We start from the raw sequence: 19,229 nt of genomic DNA on the forward strand, positions 1-19,229 counted from the left end.
TTTTGAGGAATCTGGAGGCTCTCAAATGCCCACCACTTGGCTGGATGATGCTGGAACGCCATGGCAAAGGGAAATGGGTACACATGAACTCAGTTCCTGGATCAAAGGCATTTGGAAAGGATATTCTCAGGCCCTCCATTCTGTTCCCAGCAGGAACCAAGGCTGAGATGGAGGGTGGGGCAGGAGAGGCCTGACCATGGTTAGTCAGAGAACAGGCTGGCGAAAGACTTCCTCAGGTTGCGGATGGTCTCGGCCTTAGCCTCGTCCTCACTGGGGGTCCCGCGCTGGGAGGTGTCAGATGTGCTGAGGCTGTTAGTCAGGGACTGGGATTTGCTGAAACAGAAAGGCAAAGGAAGTTGGGGGTGACATGGCTGGACTCCCCAGGAAATGAATCCTGGGGCCTGCCTGGGAGCCAGCTGGATGAACCCCATCACCACAAGGATACTGAGCCCAGCAGCCAGGCATCCCCACACTTGTACCACACACGCAATTAACCCGCCAGGTGGCTACTGGGACCCTCCTTTTTTAGGTGCAGAAATTGGGGCTTATAGCAAGGAACAAGGGAGCATCCAAGGCTCAAATTCTTCCCACAAAAACAGGTTGCTGAGACGCAGGCACAGCTGGAGAGCAGCTTGTCCCCTCTCCTGCCTCTGTGCACAAACCCGCTTGGCAAACTGTAAGGTGCAGTATCAACAGGTTAGGCTTGTTCCTCCTATACTTTCCAGCACCAGTTGGGGGATCAGAGGGTCTGTGTTCCAGACCCTTTCTGCCATCTGTTCCTCCAGCCGTGGGCAAAAAAGTCACTGAGCGGGGCCTCTTTTCCCTCATCTGTGAGACAGAGGGTTGGCCCTGTCCACCCTCAGGCCTCTTGCAGCTCTGACACCATGGGCTTCAACTCCAACTCTGCCTGAAGCTCTTATGGCCAATTCCAATGCACTTTGGAATTCTCACAGTGCCTACTATCTGAAAGGCAGTGCTTGACCCTTTGTGCCAGCCTAATGCCAGGCGACAGGGCTCCGAACATGAATGAGATTCAGGCCCCGCCCTCAAGGGGCTCACAGTCTAGTGGGGGTGAAAGACCTGGGAAGAGCTCCACGCAGGGTCTTGTCAGCACAGGAAATAACTGAAGTCTTCTTCAGAGCAGGGCTATCTTTTACCCCTTGCTCTCTCCTCCCAGGGTGTTATTCAAGTCTAGTTCAGAGTAGGTGTTTGGTAAGTACCTGCTGACCTGAATTGAACCAAATAATACTTTAGAGCATCAGCCAGGAGATTCAAGTGTTGTTAGCTAGATTGCTGGGCTTCTCTGATGGCTCAGACGGTAAAGAATCTGCCTGCAATGCAGGAGACTCAAGTTCACTCCCTGGTCAGGAAGATCCATTGGAGGAAGGCATGGCTACCCACTCCACTATTCTTGCCTGGAGAATTCCATGGACAGAGGAGCCTGGGGGGCTACAGTTCATGGGGTCTCAAAGAGTCAGACATGACTGAATGACTAACACACAGACACAGCTAGGTTACTACAAGATTAGTGGTCAAACCTGGCCTAAGTTCCAGAGCCTTTGTCTGTCCTGTGATCAGCTGGGCTGCATCTTTTCACGTGTGAGAGGCAGCCAAAGATATACATGTATGGAGCCAGCAGCATTCTGAGCACCAACTGTGCAAACACTCATTTTAATTCTTATAATAATCATGTGGGGTGAATACTATTGTCCCCATTTTGCATGTGAAGAAGTTTAGACACAGAGAGGTTAACTAACTTTTTTCTGAGGTCAGGCAGCATTTAAGGGGCAGACTTCTAACTGAACCCAAAGGTGGTCTGACTCTAGAGTCTGTGCTGTCAACCTCTATGCCTACTGCTGGAGGACCACTTGCTAATATTACTAAGCCAAAAATGCATTTATCCTTTGATCCACCAATACGATTTCAGGTATTTTCTATACAGTTGATCCTGCCCATATAATAAAAAGCTTGTTTTTAAGGCTATTCACTGCTGCCTTCTTCGTAAGAGAAAACCAAATTTCCATTTACAGTGGATTAGTTAGATAAATTGTAGTATAATTACACAGCGGAATAATTATACAGCTGTGAAAAGGAGAAAATGTCAGTGAACTGCGTGGAAGAGCTCCAGAATGTGTTGCTAAATGTAAAAGCAAGGAGCGAGTGGTGTGGATGGTGAACACTGCTGATTGTGTAAATAAGTGGGAGGAGGAAACCAGAACATATATTTCCGTATATGTTCTGGAACTAACACTAGAACTAACAAAAGAGGATACATCTGGGGAGCAGGGGGCAGGAAAGGATTGGATGAGAATGAGGTGGGGTAAGGGTTTTCAATAAAAACATCAATATTTTTTAGATCTTTGAACCAGGTGAATATATTACCTCTTCTGAAAACTTATGGTTAGCTTGTTTAGAGTTGAAGGAGAGGAAAAACTTTCCAAAGAAAATACATTTGGGATCTCTCTCTCTGACCTCAAACCAAGAGATGGGCTTGAGAGGAAACAAGAGAGAGAACAGACATGTGCCCTGGGATGGAACCTTCCCTCCCATCCCAGTCATCTAGCCTTTCACAGGGTGACTTTGCAGGTCCTTGTATCAAGAGTTTATTTCCAGGACTTCTCTGGTGTCCAGTGGTTAAGAATCTGTCCTGCAATGCAGGAGACATAGGTTTGATCCCTGGTCAGGGAACTAAGATCCCACATGCCGAGGAGCAACTTAAGCTTATGTGCCACAACTACTGAGCCTGCATGACACAACAAAGATCCCGCAGGCTGCAACTAAGACTGGACACAGCCCGATAAATAAATAAGGATTTAAAAAGGAGTCCATTTTCCCACCTTTTTAATCTGGACTTGACCATGTGACTTTTTTTCATCAAAAGCCTATAATGGGATGAAATGACATCGTGCAGCTTCTAAGGCTGGACCTTTAGAGGCCTTGAAGCTTCTACTTTTGCCCTTTTGGAATGTAATTCTACCACATAAGGAAGCTGGGTCCAGTCTGCTGGAGGATGAGGCCCCAGGAGAGAGAGAGGCTTGGCTGACAGGTGACACCAACATCCAGATGTGTGCAGGAAGCCCTCTTGGACTGTCCAGCCGCAGGTAAGCTGCCGGATAACTATAGCCCTATGAGCAATCCCAGGAGAGGAGGGTTGCTAGATTTAGTAAGCAAGCACACATGACACCCAGTTAAGTTTGAAATTCAGATTAAAAAAATACTTTTTGAATATAAGTCTAACCTGTGCAATATTTGGCTTCCCTGGTGGCTCAGACAGTAAAGAATCCACCTGCAGTGCGGGAGATCTGGTTTGATCCCTGGGTTGGGAAGATCGCCTGGAGGAGGGCATGGCAACCCACTCCAGTATTCTTGCCTGAAGAATCCCATGAACTGGCAGGCTATAGTCCATGGGGTAGCAAAGAGTCAGACATGACTGAGCAACTAAGCATATGCAATATTTGAGTGCATATACTCCAAATTATTCATTGTCTGAAATCCAAATCTAACTGGGCATCCTGCATTTTATCTGGTAACTCTCCAGGAGAGACCATCGGGAGATCCCCCCAGCTAAACCAAACTCAGTACAAGTGACTAAATGAAAAAAACTATGAACAAAGAAAATGGTTGCTTTCTTAAGCCACTAAGTTTTAGGGTGGTTTATTATGCAGCAAGGAGTAACTGATGCAGGTACACATGGAGGATCACAGTGGGGCCTAACCTATGCTCGGGCCTTGCTAGGTCCTGCCTGTTCCCCAGGTTCCATTCTCTAGGCCTCCTTTTGCCCATTTAAAGTTGGGGTGAGGCCTTGGTGGGTCTTGCTCTGAGTCCCTGACCCTGAGCCAGCCCAGCTCCGCCCACACCCCAAGTCCACTCTCAGCCCTTCCCAGGTCCCAAAGCACTTACTTGAGATGGGGATGGGGTGATGCTGGCTTCTTGGCCTCTTCGCCCTGTTGGGAGGCGCTGCGGCCCTGCACAGGGGGCCGGGGCTGCGAGGTAAAGGGTGCGCTCGACTTGGGGGCCTGGTTTGGAGAGCTGCCTCCAGATGCACGGGAGAGCTGGGGAGACCCTGGTGATCTCTGCTGTGGTGATCCAGACTGAGGGCTCAGGGGTTGCTGGCCTTGTGGGGAGAGCCTCTGCTGGGAGGGGCTCCCAGATCTTGGGGGCTGCGGAGACTGAGCTGGGCGAGGGCCCCCTACAGGGAGAAAAAAATGATTCCATTCAAATTCTTTTAGGACCAATAAGACGGTGCACAAGTGTCACTTTGAGGATGTTCATCACAGGGGTCTTCCTACCAGTGAAAAACTGAAAATGATATAGACGCACAACTGTAGGGGAGCTGACTGGAACATTAAGATACAGTCATGTAATGGAATGTGCTATGTCATCAAGTATGATGTGGCAGAACAATATTAAATGACATGGGATGTTGTTGATAATATATGCTAAATATTAATATATATTGCTAGACAGAAAGCAGTTTATAAAACAGTATTTGTGGGTTAATTACATTCTGGCATGTATAAAAATACATGCCTGAGGCAAAGGAAGGAGTCCTTGCTCTGTCCAAGGGAGCAGGCTATGTATGCTAAGTCACTTCAGTGGTGTCTGACTCTGAGATCCCATGGACTGTAGCCTGCCAGGGTCCTCTGTCCATGGGATTCTCCAGGCAAGAATACTGGAGTGGGCTGCCATGCTGTCCTCCAGGGGATCTGACTCAGGGATGGAAGCCACATCTCTTCAGTTCAGTTCAGTTCAGTCACTCAGTCGTGTCCGACTCTTTGCAACCCCGTGAATCGCAGCACGCCAGGCCTCCCTGTCCATCACCAACTCCCAGAGTTCACTCAGACTCACGTCCATCGAGTCAGTCATGCCATCCAGCCATCTCATCCTCTGTCATCCCCTTCTCCTCCTGCCCCAATCCCTCCCAGCATCAGAGTCTTTTCATATGAGTCAACTCTTCACATGAGGTGGCCAAAGTACTGGAGTTTCAGCTTTAGCATCATTCCTTCCAAAGAAATCCCAGGGCTGATCTCCTTCAGAATGGACTGGTTGGATCTCCTTGCAGTCCAAGGGACTCTCAAGAGTCTTCTCCAACACCATAGTTCAAAAGCATCAATTCTTCGGTGCTCAGCCTTCTTCACAGTCCAACTCTCACATCCATACATGACCACAGGAAAAACCATAGCCTTGAGTAGATGGACCTTTGTTGCCAAAGTAATGTCTCTGCTTTTAAATGTGCTACCTAGTTTGGTCATAACTTTTCTTCCAAGGAGTAAGCGTCTTTTAATTTCATGGCTGCAGTCACCATCTGCAGTGATTTTGGAGCCCAAAGAAATAAAGTCTGACACTGTTTCCACTGTTTCCCCATCTATTTCCCATGAAGTAATGGGACTGGATGGCATAATCTTCGTTTTTTGAATGTTGAGCTTTAAGCCAACTTTTTCACTCTCCACTTTCACTTTCATCAGGAGGCTCTTTAGTTCCTCTTCACCTTCTGCCATAAGAGTGATGTCATCTGCATATCTGAGGTTATTGATATTTCTCCCAGCAATCTTGATTCCAGCTTGTGTTTCTTCCAGTCCAGCGTTTCTCATGATGTACTCTGCATAGAAGTTAAATAAGCAGGGTGACAATATACAGCCTTGATGGACTCCTTTTCCTATTGGAACCAGTCTGTTGCTCCATGTGCAGTTCTGCCTGCTGCTTCCCGAGTGCTCCTCCTTTGGAAGGTGGGCTTGTTGTCACCAGCGGCCTCTGGGAAGCCCCGTCACCAAGGGAGCAGCCATCACTCAGTCAGCGGCATTTGCTGCATCGTGGCCCACTGCTTGTAGAGCTCCTACTCTGTCACAGGAGCTAGAAATCTGGATTTTATGTAAAAGCTCATTTTTAAATGTTGGTTTGCTTTTCTGTTTTGTTAAACTCACCATAGGTCAAAAAAAACATGTTTTCTACTTTTATGTTAAATCTTCCCTCTTTCCCCAACACTCTGCCCCTGAAGGCTGATTAATATCTTAGAAAATCTGGACTCTTATTCATTCATTTATTAACTATTCATTTAGTCCCTATTATACAGATGGGATTCATCAAGAGACTAGTAATTTTTTTTTTGTTTTTACTTTACAATACTGTATTGGTTTTGCCATACATCAACATGAATCCGCCACGGGGGTACATAAGTTCCCACTCCTGAACCCTCCTCCTACCTCCCTCCCCATAATATCCCTCTCGGCTATCCCAGTGCACCAGCCCCAAGCATCCTGCATCCTGCATCGAACCTAGACTGGCAATTCGTTTCCTATATGATATTATACATGTTTCAATGCCATTCTCCCAAAACATCCCACCCTCTCCCACTCCCACAGAGTCAAAAAGTCTGTTCTGTACATCTGCGTCTCTTTTGCTCTCTCGCATACAGGGTTATCGTTACCATCTTTCTAAAGTCCATATATATGCGTTAGTATACTGTATTGGTGTTTTTCTTTCTGGCTTACTTCACTCTGTATAATCGGCTCCAGTTTCATCCACCTCATTAGAACTGATTCAAATGTATTCTTTTTAACAGCTGAGTAATACTCCATCGTGTATATGTACCACAGCTTTCTTATCCATTCATCTGCTGATGGACATCTAGGTTGCTTCCATGTCCTGGCTATTATAAACAGTGCTGCGATGAACATTGGGGTACATGTGTCTCTTTCAATTCTGGTTTTCTTGGTGTGTATGCCCAGCAGTGGGATTGCTGGGTCATAAGGCAGTTCTATTTCCAGTTTTTTAAGGAATCTCCACACTGTTCTCCATAGTGGCTGTACTAGTTTGGATTCCCACCAACAGTGTAAGACAGTTCCCTTTTCTCCACACCCTCTCCAGCATTTATTGCTTGTAGACTTTTGGATCACAGCCATTCTGACTGGTGTGAAATGGTACCTAACTGTGGTCTTGATTTGCATTTCTCTGATAATGAGTGATGTTGAGCATTTTTCATGTGTTTGTTAGCCATCTGTATGTCTTCTTTGGAGAAATGTCTATTTAGTTCTTTGGCCCATTTTTTGATTGTGTTGTTTATTTTTCTGGAATTGAGCTGCATGAGTTGCTTGTATATTTTTGAGATTAGTTGTTTGTCAGTTGCTTCATTTGCTATTATTTTCTCCCAGTCTGAAGGCTGTCTTTTCACCTTGCTTATAGTTTCCTTTGTTGTGCAGAAGCTTTTAAGTTTAATTAGGTCCCATTTGTTTATTTTTGCTTTTATTTCCAATATTCTTGGAGGTGGGTCATAGAGGATCCTGCTGTGATGTATGTCGAAGAGTGTTTTGCCTATGTTCTCCTCTAGGAGTTTTATAGTTTCTGGTCTTACGTTTAGATCTTTAATCCATTCTGAGTTTATTTTTCTGTATGGTGTTAGAAAGTGTTCTAGTTTCATTCTTTTACAAGTGGTTGACCAGTTTTCCCAGCACCACTTGTTAAAGAGACTGTCTTTATTCCATTGTATATTCTTGCCTCCTTTGTCGAAGATAAGGTGTCCATAAGTGTGTGGAATTATCTCTGGGCTTTCTATTTTGTTCCATTGATCTATATTTCTGTCTTTGTGCCAGTACCATACTGTCTTGATGATTGTGGCTTTGTAGTAGAGCCTGAAGTCAGGCAGGTTTATTCCTCCAGTTCCATTCTTCTTTCTCAAGATTGGTTTGGCTATTTGAGGTTTTTTGTATTTCCATACAAATTGTGAAATTATTTGTTTTAGCTCTGTGAAAAATACCGCTGGTAGCTTGATAGGGATTGCATTGAATCTGTAGATTGCTTTGGGTAGTATACTCATTTTCATTATATTGATTCTTCCAATCCATGAACATGGTATATTTCTCCATCTATTAGTGTCCTCTTTGATTTCTTTCACCAGTGTTTTATAGTTTTCTATATATAGGTCTTTAGTTTCTTTAGGTAGATATATTCCTAAATATTTTATTCTTTTCGTTGCAATGGTGAATGGAATTGTTTCCTTAATTTCGTTTTCTACTTTCTCATTATTAGTGTATAGGAATGCAAGGGATTTCTGTGTGTTGATTTTATATCCTGCAACTTTACTATATTCATTGATTAGCTCTAGTAATTTTCTGGAGGAGTCTTTAGGGTTTTCTATGTAGAGGTTCATGTCATCTGCAAACAGTGAGAGTTTTACTTCTTTTCCAATTTGGATTCCTTTTTCTTTCTTTTTCTGCTCTGATTGCTTTGGCCAAAACTTCTAGAACTATGTTGAACAGTAGTGGTGAAAGTGGGCACCCTTATCTTGTTCCTGACTTTAGGGGAAATGCTTTCAGTTTTTCACCATTGAGGATAATGTTTGCTGTGGGTTTGTCATATATAGCTTTTATTATGTTGAGGTAGACCAACCTAGATAGCATATTCAAAAGCAGAGACATTACTTTGCCGACTAAGGTCCGTCTAGTCAAGGCTATGGTTTTTCTAGTAGTGATGTATGGATGTGAGAGTTGGACTGTGAAGAAGGCTGAACGCCGAACAATTGATGCTTTTGAACTGTGGTGTTGGAGAAGACTCTTGAGAGTCCCTTGGACTGCAAGGAGATCCAACCAGTCCATTCTGAAGGAGACCAACCCTGAGATTTCTTTGGAAGGAATGATGCTAAAGCTGAAACTCCAGTACTTTGGCCACCTCATTGGAAAAGACTGATGCTGGGAGGGATTGAGGGCAGGAGGAGAAGGGGACGACAGAGGATGAGATGGCTGGATGGCATCACTGACTTGATGGATGTGAATCTGAGTGAACTCTGGGAGTTGGTGATGGACAGGGAGGCCTGGTGTGCTGTGATTCATGGGGCCACGAAGAGTTGGACACGACTGAGCAACTGAACTGAACTGAATGTTCCTTCTATTCCTGCTTTCTGGAGAGTTTTTATCATAAGTGGATGTTGATTTTTGTCAAAGGCTTTCTCTGCATCTATTGAGATAATCATATGGCTTTTATTTTTCAATTTGTTAATGTGGTGTATTACATTGATTGATTTGTGGATACTGAAGAGCCCTTGCATCCCTGGGATAAAGCCCACTTGGTTATGGTGTATGATCTTTTTAATGTGTTGTTGGATTCTGATTGCTAGCATTTTGTTAAGGAGTTTTGCATCTATGTTCATCAGTGATATTGGCCTGTAGTTTTCTTTTTTGTGGCATCTTTGTCAGGTTTTGGTATTAGGGTGATGGTGGCCTCATAGAATGAGTTTGGAAGTTTATCTTCCTCTGCAATTTTCTGGAAGAGTTTGAGTAGGATCAGTGTTAGCGCTTCTCTAAATTTTTGGTAGAATTCAGCTGTGAAGCCGTCTGGACCTGGGCTTTTGTTTGCTGGAAGATTTCTGATTACAGTTTCAATTTCTGTGCTTGTGATGGGTCTGTTAAGATTTTCTATTTCTTTCTGGTTCAGTTTTGGAAAGTTGTACTTTTCTAAGAATTTGTCCATTTCTTCCACGTTGTCCATTTTATTGGCATATAATTGCTGATAGTAGCCTCTTATGATCTTTTGTATTTCTGTGTTGTCTGTTGTGATCTCTCCATTTTCATTTCTAATTTTATTGATTTGATTTTTCTCCCTTTGTTTCTTGATGAGCCTGGCTAATGGTTTGTCAATTTTATTTATCCTTTCAAAGAGCCAGCTTTTGGCTTTGTTGATTTTTGCTATGGTCTCTTTTGTTTCTTTTGCATTTATTTCTGCCCTAATTTTAAAGATTTCTTTCCTTCTACTTATCCTGGGGTTATCCATTTCTTCCTTTTCTAGTTGCTTTAGGTGTAGAGTTAGGTTATTTATTTGACTTTTTTCTCGTTTCTTGAAGTACGCCTGTAATGCTATGAACTTTCCCCTTAGCACTGCTTTTATAGTATCCCACAGGTTTTGGGTTGTTGTGTTTTCATTTTCATTCGTTTCTATGCATAATTTGATTTCTTTTTTCATTTCTTCTGAGATTTGTTGGTTATTCAGAAGCGTGTTGTTCAGCTTCCATATGTTGGAATTTTTAATAGTTTTTCTCCTGTAATTGAGATCTAATCTTACTGCATTATGGTCAGAAAAGATGCTTGGAATGATTTCAATTTTTTTGAATTTATCAAGGCTAGATTTATGGCCCAGGATGTGATCTCTCCTGGAGAAGGTTCCGTGAGCACTTGAGAAAAAGGTGAAATTCATTGTTTTGGGGTGAAATGTCCTGTAGATATCAATTAGGTCTAACTGGTCTATTGTATTATTTAAAGTTTGTGTTTCCTTGTTAATTTTCTGTTTAGTTGTTCTGTCCATAGGTGTGAGTGGGGTATTAAAGTCTCCCACTCTTATTGTGTTATTGTTAATTTCCCCTTTCATACTTGTTAGCATTTGTCTTACATATTGCAGTGCTCCTAAGTTGGGTGCATATATATTTATAATTGTATATCTTCTTCTTGGATTGATCCTTTGATCATTATGTAGTGTCCTTCTTTGTCTCTTTTCACAGCCTTTGTTTTAAAGTCTATTTTATCTGATATGAGTATTGCTACTCCTGCTTTCTTTTGGTCTCTAGAGACTAGTAATTTTCTTTCAGCTTCTTGGCAAAGCAAAATAAAATAATAATACTTTTTGTTTGAGCACATAGAAAAAAATTAACTTATATGTAGATAGTATTTGCTTAGTATTTGCTTTACCACAGGATCAGTGCTAAAAGATGATGAGGTTCCTTAAAAGAGAACTTCACTTTCACTGAGTTGAAAATGAGTAGTAAGTTCAAAAAACAAGTTAATAATGTGATCTTGCTAATTTGGGAACTCAATGAAAGCATTGTGTTTTAATTAGCCCTGGTATTTTTACTCTAAATGTTAATTCAATGAGCATTTTCTTTAATTATCCTAATTTGTTTTTAATTGATTGTTTTTCAACTCACTAAAAGTATGTTTAGCCTCCTGTCCCTTAAAATAATATCTCTTTATTTATCGAGCATGTCTCTACTCTGAGCCAGAGAGGAAGCAAGAATACAGTAGCTCTCTGTTTTAGAAGTGCTCTGTGCAAATGTGGCTGAAGAAGTAAGTCCTGGGGCAGAGTGGGAAAGGAGAGGGTAGGGCAGAGACACAGAGAGAGCCTGGCAGGGTGATGAATCAGTCGTTTTTGAACATTCTACAATCGAAGAATTATCACCTGGCAGGAGAGCAGTGGGCTACAGTAGTTATAAGTATTCTTAATGATGACAATCATTAAGAACAACATGTATATTATCATTGTTGTGTTGTTTGTTGTTGTTTAGTCACTAAGTTGTGGTCAACTCTTTGTGACCCTCATGGACTGCAGCCCACCAGGCTCCTCTGTCCATGGGATTTTCCCAGGCAAGAGTACTGGAGTGGGTTGCCATTGCCTTCTCCAGGGGATCTTCCCGACCCAGGGATCGAATTCATGTTTCCTGTATTGACAGTTGGATTCTTTACCACTGAGTCAGCAGGGAAGCTTAGTAAGACACAAATTATTAATAGTGAGTTTTAAAAAATATAAGAGTTTATTCTGGCAGTGTCTCTTTATATCAGCATAACTGCTTTCCTTACAGAAAAATCCATAAGAATAAAGTTCTTGGCATCCTTGCTGCCCTCAAAGGTTTTGATAATCCCTTTTGTCTCCTTTTGAGGTCCCTATCCTGTTTCTCCATCTACTTGACATCTCTTTGGACCCAGATTTTCTTTTTTTTTTGGCACACTGTGTGGCATGTGGGATCTTAGTTCCACTGCACTCCCTGAGGTGGAGTGCAATCCTCTGGATTGCCAAGGAAGTCTCTAATAGTGAGTTTTTAACAGTTAAAGTCCCTGATGGCTCAGACAGTAAAGAATCTGCCTGCAATGCAAGAGACCTGGGTTTGACCCTTGAGTTAGGGAAGATCCCCTGGAGGAGGGAATGGCAACCCCTTCCAGTATTCTTGCCTGGAGAATTCCATGGACAGAGGAGCCTGGTGGGTTATAGTCCGTGGGGTCTCAAAGAGTCGGACATGTCTGAGTGGTGGTGATCAGCAGAAAATTACCAGCACCTACTAAGCACTACCTCCACAATGGGACACCTTGCTAGTTATAACTGCTTCTCTTGCATTATCTCACAGACAGCTCCCCCTTACTAAACAGGCAGATGTCATTTCCTCCTTCATCATTGTGGAAACTGAACCTCTGAGAAGTGAGGTAACTTGCCTAAGTCTGCCAGAGGGAGACATTGTAAGTAGACTCAAACGTGTTCATCTGCCTGAAGAGGACCCAGTGTTAATTGGTACACAGTTGTGTAAGTCCTGCAATTTCCCTTTTCTTAAACGCTTTCTGCTTTTCCAGGAAGAGAAGCACAGACGAGAAAGATGAATGGGTGTTTTATGTAAGACCTGTGGAAGAGGAAGCCCTTTGCTGCCCAAGGCTGATTTTCCCAAGAAGCAATGAATCTATTACTTTGATAAACGTGCCTGGGGAGGTCCCAGTGTGATAGTAGTGCTTTCTTACCGATGGGTCTTAAAGCAGGTCCTTAAAAGACCACCGTGAAAATGCCTGGCCTGGCATCTTGCGGTGAAGCTGTCCTGAGGCCCTAAGCTGGCACTAGAGCCATGAGGGTGCCTGGAAGGTTCCGACATCAAGAGAGGACACGGGTGACTTTTGCCCCAGGCCTGAGTGTGAGAACCTGCGAGCAGCTGGCAGCCCAAGAGAAGGGGTTAGTTACTGCCACAATCTCCTTTCATCTTGTCATCAACAGTTCATCCATTCTCTGATAAATGGTGGCATTTACTTAGTAATACTGGGATATTTTTGAGGAATGATTCGAATTGACAAGGTTCTATCTAATGTTCCATTTTTCTTTCTCACTCTTGCTGGTTGGCTCATAAATCTATAATCAGGCACTGCTAGCGGCTAGGAAGCAGGCACTTTCTAGAAGATCTGAAATATCAGACTTGTACACATGCCATTTTCTTGTGCTTCCTTGCACAAAGCCTCAACACGTACCTCTGTAAAAAGGAAATACCCCTGTTTTCATTGTTGACATGTTAGGAAGCTGAAAATGAAACCATAAATGGGAAAGTCCCTAGCACAGCGCCTGGCACATATTAGGTACTTAATACATTTACTTTCTGTCTTTCTTCCCTCCTTTCCTGACTTTAAGGGAGTGACAACCCCATGGTCTCATTCATTCTGTACACAGAGCAAGGGAATAAGTCTGGTGATTAAGTATTAACATGGAGTTTTTCAGAGTGCCTTTTTGAAAGTCACATGTGGATCCCTCAGGGCATTTCAGCATCCTTGCTGGATGGCTTCTCTTGGTGGGTGGCTCGTCATGGGTCCTACCTTGTGTGGGTGGCCGTGGCTGGGGTTGTCCAAGTGGAGGACCCAGTTGGGCTTGCCCAGGGGATTTTGCTGGTTTAGTCTGAGAAGCCTACAGCAGAAGAAAAAAGAAGACTGTTGTGGCCACTACAGCCGTTCACTTCCTGGGTGGGAGGGCAGGATTTGTAAACATCTGTTTGTTATTGAGGTGCTCAGTTGCTCAGTTGTGTAATGGACTGTAGCCTGCCAGGCTCCTCTGTCTATGGGATTCTCCAGGCAGGAATACTGGAGTGGGTTGCTATTTCCTTCTCCATCGTTATTGAGGTAAAACTTACATAATGTGCACAGGACAAATAGTTTCTACACGTGGAGACACCTGTGTAATCACCAAGCAGGTCAAGACAGAACATTTCCAGTGGAGACGGCTGCCCCGTGCCCTCTCCAAGCCAGTGGCCTTCTTGAGAATAAGCATCTTTCTGACATCTGTTATCACAGATTTGTTTTGAGGGGGGAAAGGGAGATTAAGTTTTGAGACTTGCTTTTCCAGAAAGCTGGAGATCTAGCAAATTCTTTGGAGAATCATCTGGTAACCCCCATGGTAAGGATCAGGGAAGACAGGAGCTCTGTGTCAGCGTGAAGAGGCTGGAAGATGAGGAAATGGAAGACGCAAGAGTCCCTGTTGGCCAGTGCCCGGGGAGCACACAAAGGGCGTGCGTGTACATGTGGGCATGAGTGTGCATGAGCATGCACACACACACACACCTGCTCACCACTCAGGCCCGGGATGGAGGGCACAGAAGGGACAGCTGGCTTCATATGATGATAATGTCTGCCTGCGGACACTCAAAGCCCAGTTAAGACCATGTTTTTCTCTCCAGGGTGGCAGAGAGAGGAAGGGCCCCTCAGAGCCTCCCAAATGTCCCTGTCAGGAGCAGGGGTACAAACTCTCCCCCAAGCCCAGCCCCACCCACACCCCAGTTCTTTCTCCCCAGGTTGGTTCCTCCCTGGGTGCATCTCCTCTGGATCAGGGCACCCCCTCCCAGACGGCCAAGTATCTCTCATGCCTGTACACTCTCTTACCCAAGGCCTCAGGGGTGAGGATACCATGCCCCCTGGCATCAGGAGTTGGCTCATTTTGGAGATGACAAGGTCGGCCATCAGCTGCTTGTCCTCTTCCACGTGCTCGCCAATCAGGGGCATTGAGCTGTCCATCACCTGCGGGCGAGAAAGGAGTCCTGAAGGAGCTTCATGCCAGGGGAGCCTGGCAGCTGAGCAGTGTGTCCCAGGAAGGTGGGCTCAGACCTCAGGACAGAAGTGAACACTAGATGGCAGTGTTCTCCATGCAAATCCCCAGCCCAGCGCCTCAGCTGGAAATGACCCCCGTGGAGACAGCCAATTTCCTGCAGTTCAGTCTAAATCAACTCCCTGGACTCAGTTCAATTCAGTCTGCATTTGCTGGGCCTCAGACATGCGACCAAGGGTGGGGAGCCTTTGCTGACCTTTTCTGCTCTTTTCTTTGGGGAGCCGGTCTCTGCCCCCTCCTTTCCCACCTTGGCCCCTACCGAGGATTGGGGCCAGCTTCTTGAACTTTGGCCCAAGGTCAAGGTTTTCCACAAAGCCGGAAGCAGTGAAGGAAGGGGCTCAATTATGATCAAAAAATGACATGGGTTGGAGTCAACTCAAGGTTCGGAGAGAAGAGGGAAGAGGTGAGGCCTGTTCTCCGGGACTCTAGCAGAATAAACTGCAGAGAAATTTCTTCCACAAGGAGAAGGCTGCTTCTCAAAGGAGGCACACTTGTAATGTGAGGGGCCCTGAGAGATCAGGGGCTTCCCAGGTGGTGCTGCTGGTAAAGAACCTGTCTGCCAATGAAAGGGATATAAGAGATGCGAGTTCGATCCCTGGGTGGGGAAGATCTCCTGGAGGAGGGCATGACAACCCACTCCAGTATTCTTGCCTGGAGAATTCCATGGACAGAAGAGCCTGGTGGGTTACATTCCATGGGGTCGCAAAGAGTCAGACACGACAAGTGACTTGGCATGCATGCATGCTGAGTGATCACATTTGTGCATCCACTCTTGGCAGATGGAGAAACCAAGGCCCAGAGATGGGAAGGGGCTTGCTCAAAGCCATGTAGGCCAATGATCCAGGTGGTTCCCTAGGCATGGACAGAGGTAGAAGGTCTTGGGTGGGTTGGTGGAGGGTGGGGCCTTGGTGGGCTCTCTGGGCCCCCAGCTATAGGAATCCAGCCTGTTTCCCCAGCTCACCGCCATCTAATTCTCCATCTGGTTTCCCCTTTTCCCAAGCTCTGGACTCACCAGGTTCTGTCTCCCATCCAGGTCCCTTGGCAGGTCATTGACTCTGCCCACTCTCTACCTGGCTAGCCCTTCTCATCTGTCAGGAATATCTAGCTGGTCCTTCCTCTGCGAAGCCTTTTTGGCACTCCTGCCATCCTTGCTTTGGTTGTCTCACCATCTCCTGTTTGTGTGTCTCTCCAACCAGATTGTGAGCCCCTGGCTTGGGGATGGGCCCTGTGTCCAGACAGGTGTGCCCTTGATAAGTACCTGCTGAATGGAAGGACAAGTCCTGCTTTTATCGATAAGGATACTAGTAAGTGCTGTATGGTTTTACTAGGTGGGAGGTGCTGTTCGCAGCACTGGGTGGAGATCTCACATAAATCTCAGAGTATCTCTTTGAGATAGTACCATTACTGTTCTTATCCTGATGGGAAAGCTGAGGGTCAGAGAAGTAGCAAGTTCCAGGACAGTGAGCACTCCTTCTACATCTCAACAATCGCCAAACAGCTCTGAGTAAGAACTGGGAACCGGAGACCTGGCTTCCAGGCTCTGGTTCTCCTAGGGACTCATGGTATGATCTTGGCAGCTCAATTCTCATCTGTGGGCCTGTTGTTTTCCTCAACTATAACCTGAGGGGGTTGGGCAGCTGCGAAGACCCTTGCATCTGGGACTTTTAGGAGCCCATTAATCTAAAGCGCCTACTATAGTTGTTGCTGTTTGGTTGCTATGTCGTGCCCAACTCTTTGCAACCCCATGGACTGTAGCCTGCCGGGCTCCTCTGTCCGTGGGATTTGCCAAGCAAGAATATTGGAGTGAGTAGCCATTTCCTTCTGCAGGGGATCTTCCTGATCCAGGGATCATACCCGTGTCTCCTGCATTGCAGGTGGATTCTTTACCACTGAGCCACCAGGGAAGCCCTATTATGGTTGGGAAGCTGAAAAGCAAACTCAAGGATGTGAACGCAGATTGTATTAGCAAATTGAGCTCCCTGTGGGTTGGGCCTGGGTCCTTGGCTTTCTGGATCCCATTGCCCGGCACAAGGACAGTCAGTCTCAGTCAACGTGGGCTGAGCTGAGTTATGACTGTGGCGTCTGAGTGTGCACAGCTCTGGCCTTTCTCTTCCTGACCCTGCCTGCCCACTCCTTTTTTGTTCTGGTTTCTGTTTCCTATGTTCCCTACAGTGGAAAACAGCCGCCACAGTGAACCTGAGGTCAGAGCATTTTGCAGTCCCCACAGTGGACACAGCTAAAGGAAGTGGACGCTCTGGTCTCCCCAGGGAAGCATTTTTCCAGTGAGCAATGTCATTCCCTGGACAAGTCATGGAGGACAAGTTCAAGGGTCTTTCCCCTGAGTATTTCACTGTGAGGATCTTCACATGTCACACAAATTTTATTTTCTTACCACAGAGGTGGCTAAAGAAATCAGTATTTTTAGATCCTGTCTTTGTTTTTTAAAATACCTTTTATCTTCCTGGTAAAAAGTTCCCTATCTCCCTTGGCCCCACTCTAAACCAAAAAGCAAGGGAAACAACTCTGTAATGTTTCTGAGAGAGGAAAAAAAAGTCTGAAAAGCCATTCTTTTCCCCCGAAACATTTTTGAGAAGTTGTTTTCTTGTTTTTTAAAAGTCCAAACCCACGATTTTTCTTTTCAGATGTGGAAGGTCTTTCATCCCTGACCCTCTGAATGTCTGGAGGCATGGAGCCTGGGCCCACGGGTACAAACTTTTGTTTCCTAAGAGTGAAAGCTGAGGAAACTCAGAGAGGCAGGAGCTCTCAGGGGCAGAGATAATGCTAAACTGAGAGAGAAGGAGCTAAACTCACAGAAGGGAGGGGGAAGCAGCCCCAGAGTCCTTCACCTGCTGACTGCAGGCCCCTCTCTGAATGGAAGCTCCAGAGCAGAGTCCCTGCTACCCTGCTCACGGCCGTATCCCCATCTGGGGGGCTGGTGTCCAGAGGAGGAGCTGAACAGTGAATGAATGAATGGGTGAATGAATCAGTGACCACGTGTGTGTCAAAGCTGAGTTCATGTCTGGTGGTCCCATGAGGAGATACAGAGGCAGGAGGGCCAGGGAGGGATTCAGGAGATGCAAGGCCCTGGGCATGGATCCAAAGTGCCCAGGCGTCCTCAGGAAGGTGGGCACCTCATTCCTCCAGGGAGCAGCCTGGGTCTGACTCAGAAGCAAGTGTGCAGGATGGTGGTCCCGCTCCTGGCCCCTGCAGTGTCCCCCAAGAAGGGGCTGCTGCGGGGATTTCAGGTATGGTGGCCACTGGACTTGAGGGGAGTTTTTTTTTACTGTGCCACAGGGATCAAACCCACATCCCCTGCATTGGAAGCATGGAGTCTTATCCACTGGACTGCAGGAACTCCTGAGAGTTGTTTTCTAGAGCAGGACTGAACTTGCTAATATAGATGGTAACTCATCCTTGGAAGTTACCGGGCCTTCCTTGGGGCAAGAGTGGGCAGAGGGGCTGAGCCCACCCTGGACTCCCTCCCCTCCACCTCCGAGCTGGCCAGTCTAGGGGCCAGGGTGGGAGGAATGCCTTCCTGGCATGGCAGGAGGAGACCAGCAGGGCTCCCACCCCTCCAGTCACTGGTCCTGGCTCGCTGCGGGTCCTGGGAGTGGTGCAGGCACGCGGGGCTGGAGCACTAGCCGGCTCTCGCGGTCATCCCAGCCATGTGCTTCCCATTAACTGCCCACACCCAGGGGAGGGGGCAGCCGCAGGGCGCTCCCTCACGTGTTTTGGCCGTGTGTCAGCACCACCCCCTCTGCTGTGGTGTGAGGAGAAGGCCACAGAAGGGAAGTACTGGAGGGACTGGTGGGGGTGGTGGGGGTGTGTGAGCATAGAGACGTGACACTGAGGAGAGAACTCTGAGCCAGCACAGCCTTTTCAGGGGAAGCCACGGAGAGCCATGGGCCCTGGCGGGGGCCAGGAAAGGGTTAGGAGGGGAGGGGGAGCTGTGAGGTCAGGAGAGACACAGGGGCGCCGTGGCGTGGGAGGAGGACTGTGGGATTGAGGGAGGCCTGGGGAGGAAGTCATGGGGGTGGGCAGGGGAATGGGAGGCCCACAGGGACCCACAGGCGACAGCTCTGGAGGGCAGCGGGCTCGTTGGCCTGTGAGATGCAGGAAGGTTGAGGGAGAGATTCTGGTACTCTGAGCCCTCTGAACCTCTCTCATACATTTCCCTCCGCTCTCACCCCGTTCCTAACCATCAGTGCCCCGCAGTGACTACTGCACCATCCTCCCTGCCGGCCGGCACACTCCATACGTGTCTTGTTCAGGACTCTGTCTCCAGAACTGCCCCACACCAGGCCCATGGGAGCCCCTAATACATGTTTGTTGATTGAACAGATGATGGACTCTGCACGGTGACTGTGGAAGTGGATCCTCTTTTTCCGCTTGGACACTGAGAAAATTTAACAGACTGGAGGGGACAGAATTTTGCCAACTCTTGGCCCAGTGCCCTTCCCCTACTGTTAGGGCCACAAGTGTTGGAAGGTTGTCAAACCTCATGCCCAAAGTCATCAAAGTCCAGGGCAGGACCCCTGGGCACAAAGATGCAGCCAAGAGGGTGGATGGGGGTACGTGAGGGCAGTGGGTGAGAAGCCTCTGGGAGCCACTCCCTGAGGCCTAGGCTGCTTGTGCCCCAG

General features: G+C 46.5%; 1 protein-coding gene across 2 annotated transcripts in view; it reads right to left on the minus strand.

Annotated features, from left to right (window-relative positions):
• Window positions 1-200: 200 nt before the first annotated feature.
• Window positions 201-19,229, minus strand: part of SYN3 (synapsin III) — a 447,307-nt gene continuing 428,278 nt past the window's right edge. For both annotated transcript variants that reach the window (XM_068970770.1, XM_068970769.1), the window contains 4 exons: window positions 14,367-14,501; window positions 13,311-13,398; window positions 3,901-4,189; window positions 201-333 (listed from right to left, as the gene is read on the minus strand). In XM_068970770.1, the coding sequence (XP_068826871.1) occupies window positions 201-333; window positions 3,901-4,189; window positions 13,311-13,398; window positions 14,367-14,501 (645 nt within the window). The remainder of the gene's footprint in view (window positions 334-3,900; window positions 4,190-13,310; window positions 13,399-14,366; window positions 14,502-19,229) is intronic.

The sequence above is a fragment of the Capricornis sumatraensis genome, chromosome 4 (genome assembly GCF_032405125.1).
Source record: "Capricornis sumatraensis isolate serow.1 chromosome 4, serow.2, whole genome shotgun sequence".
NCBI classification, from domain to species: Eukaryota; Metazoa; Chordata; class Mammalia; order Artiodactyla; family Bovidae; genus Capricornis; species Capricornis sumatraensis.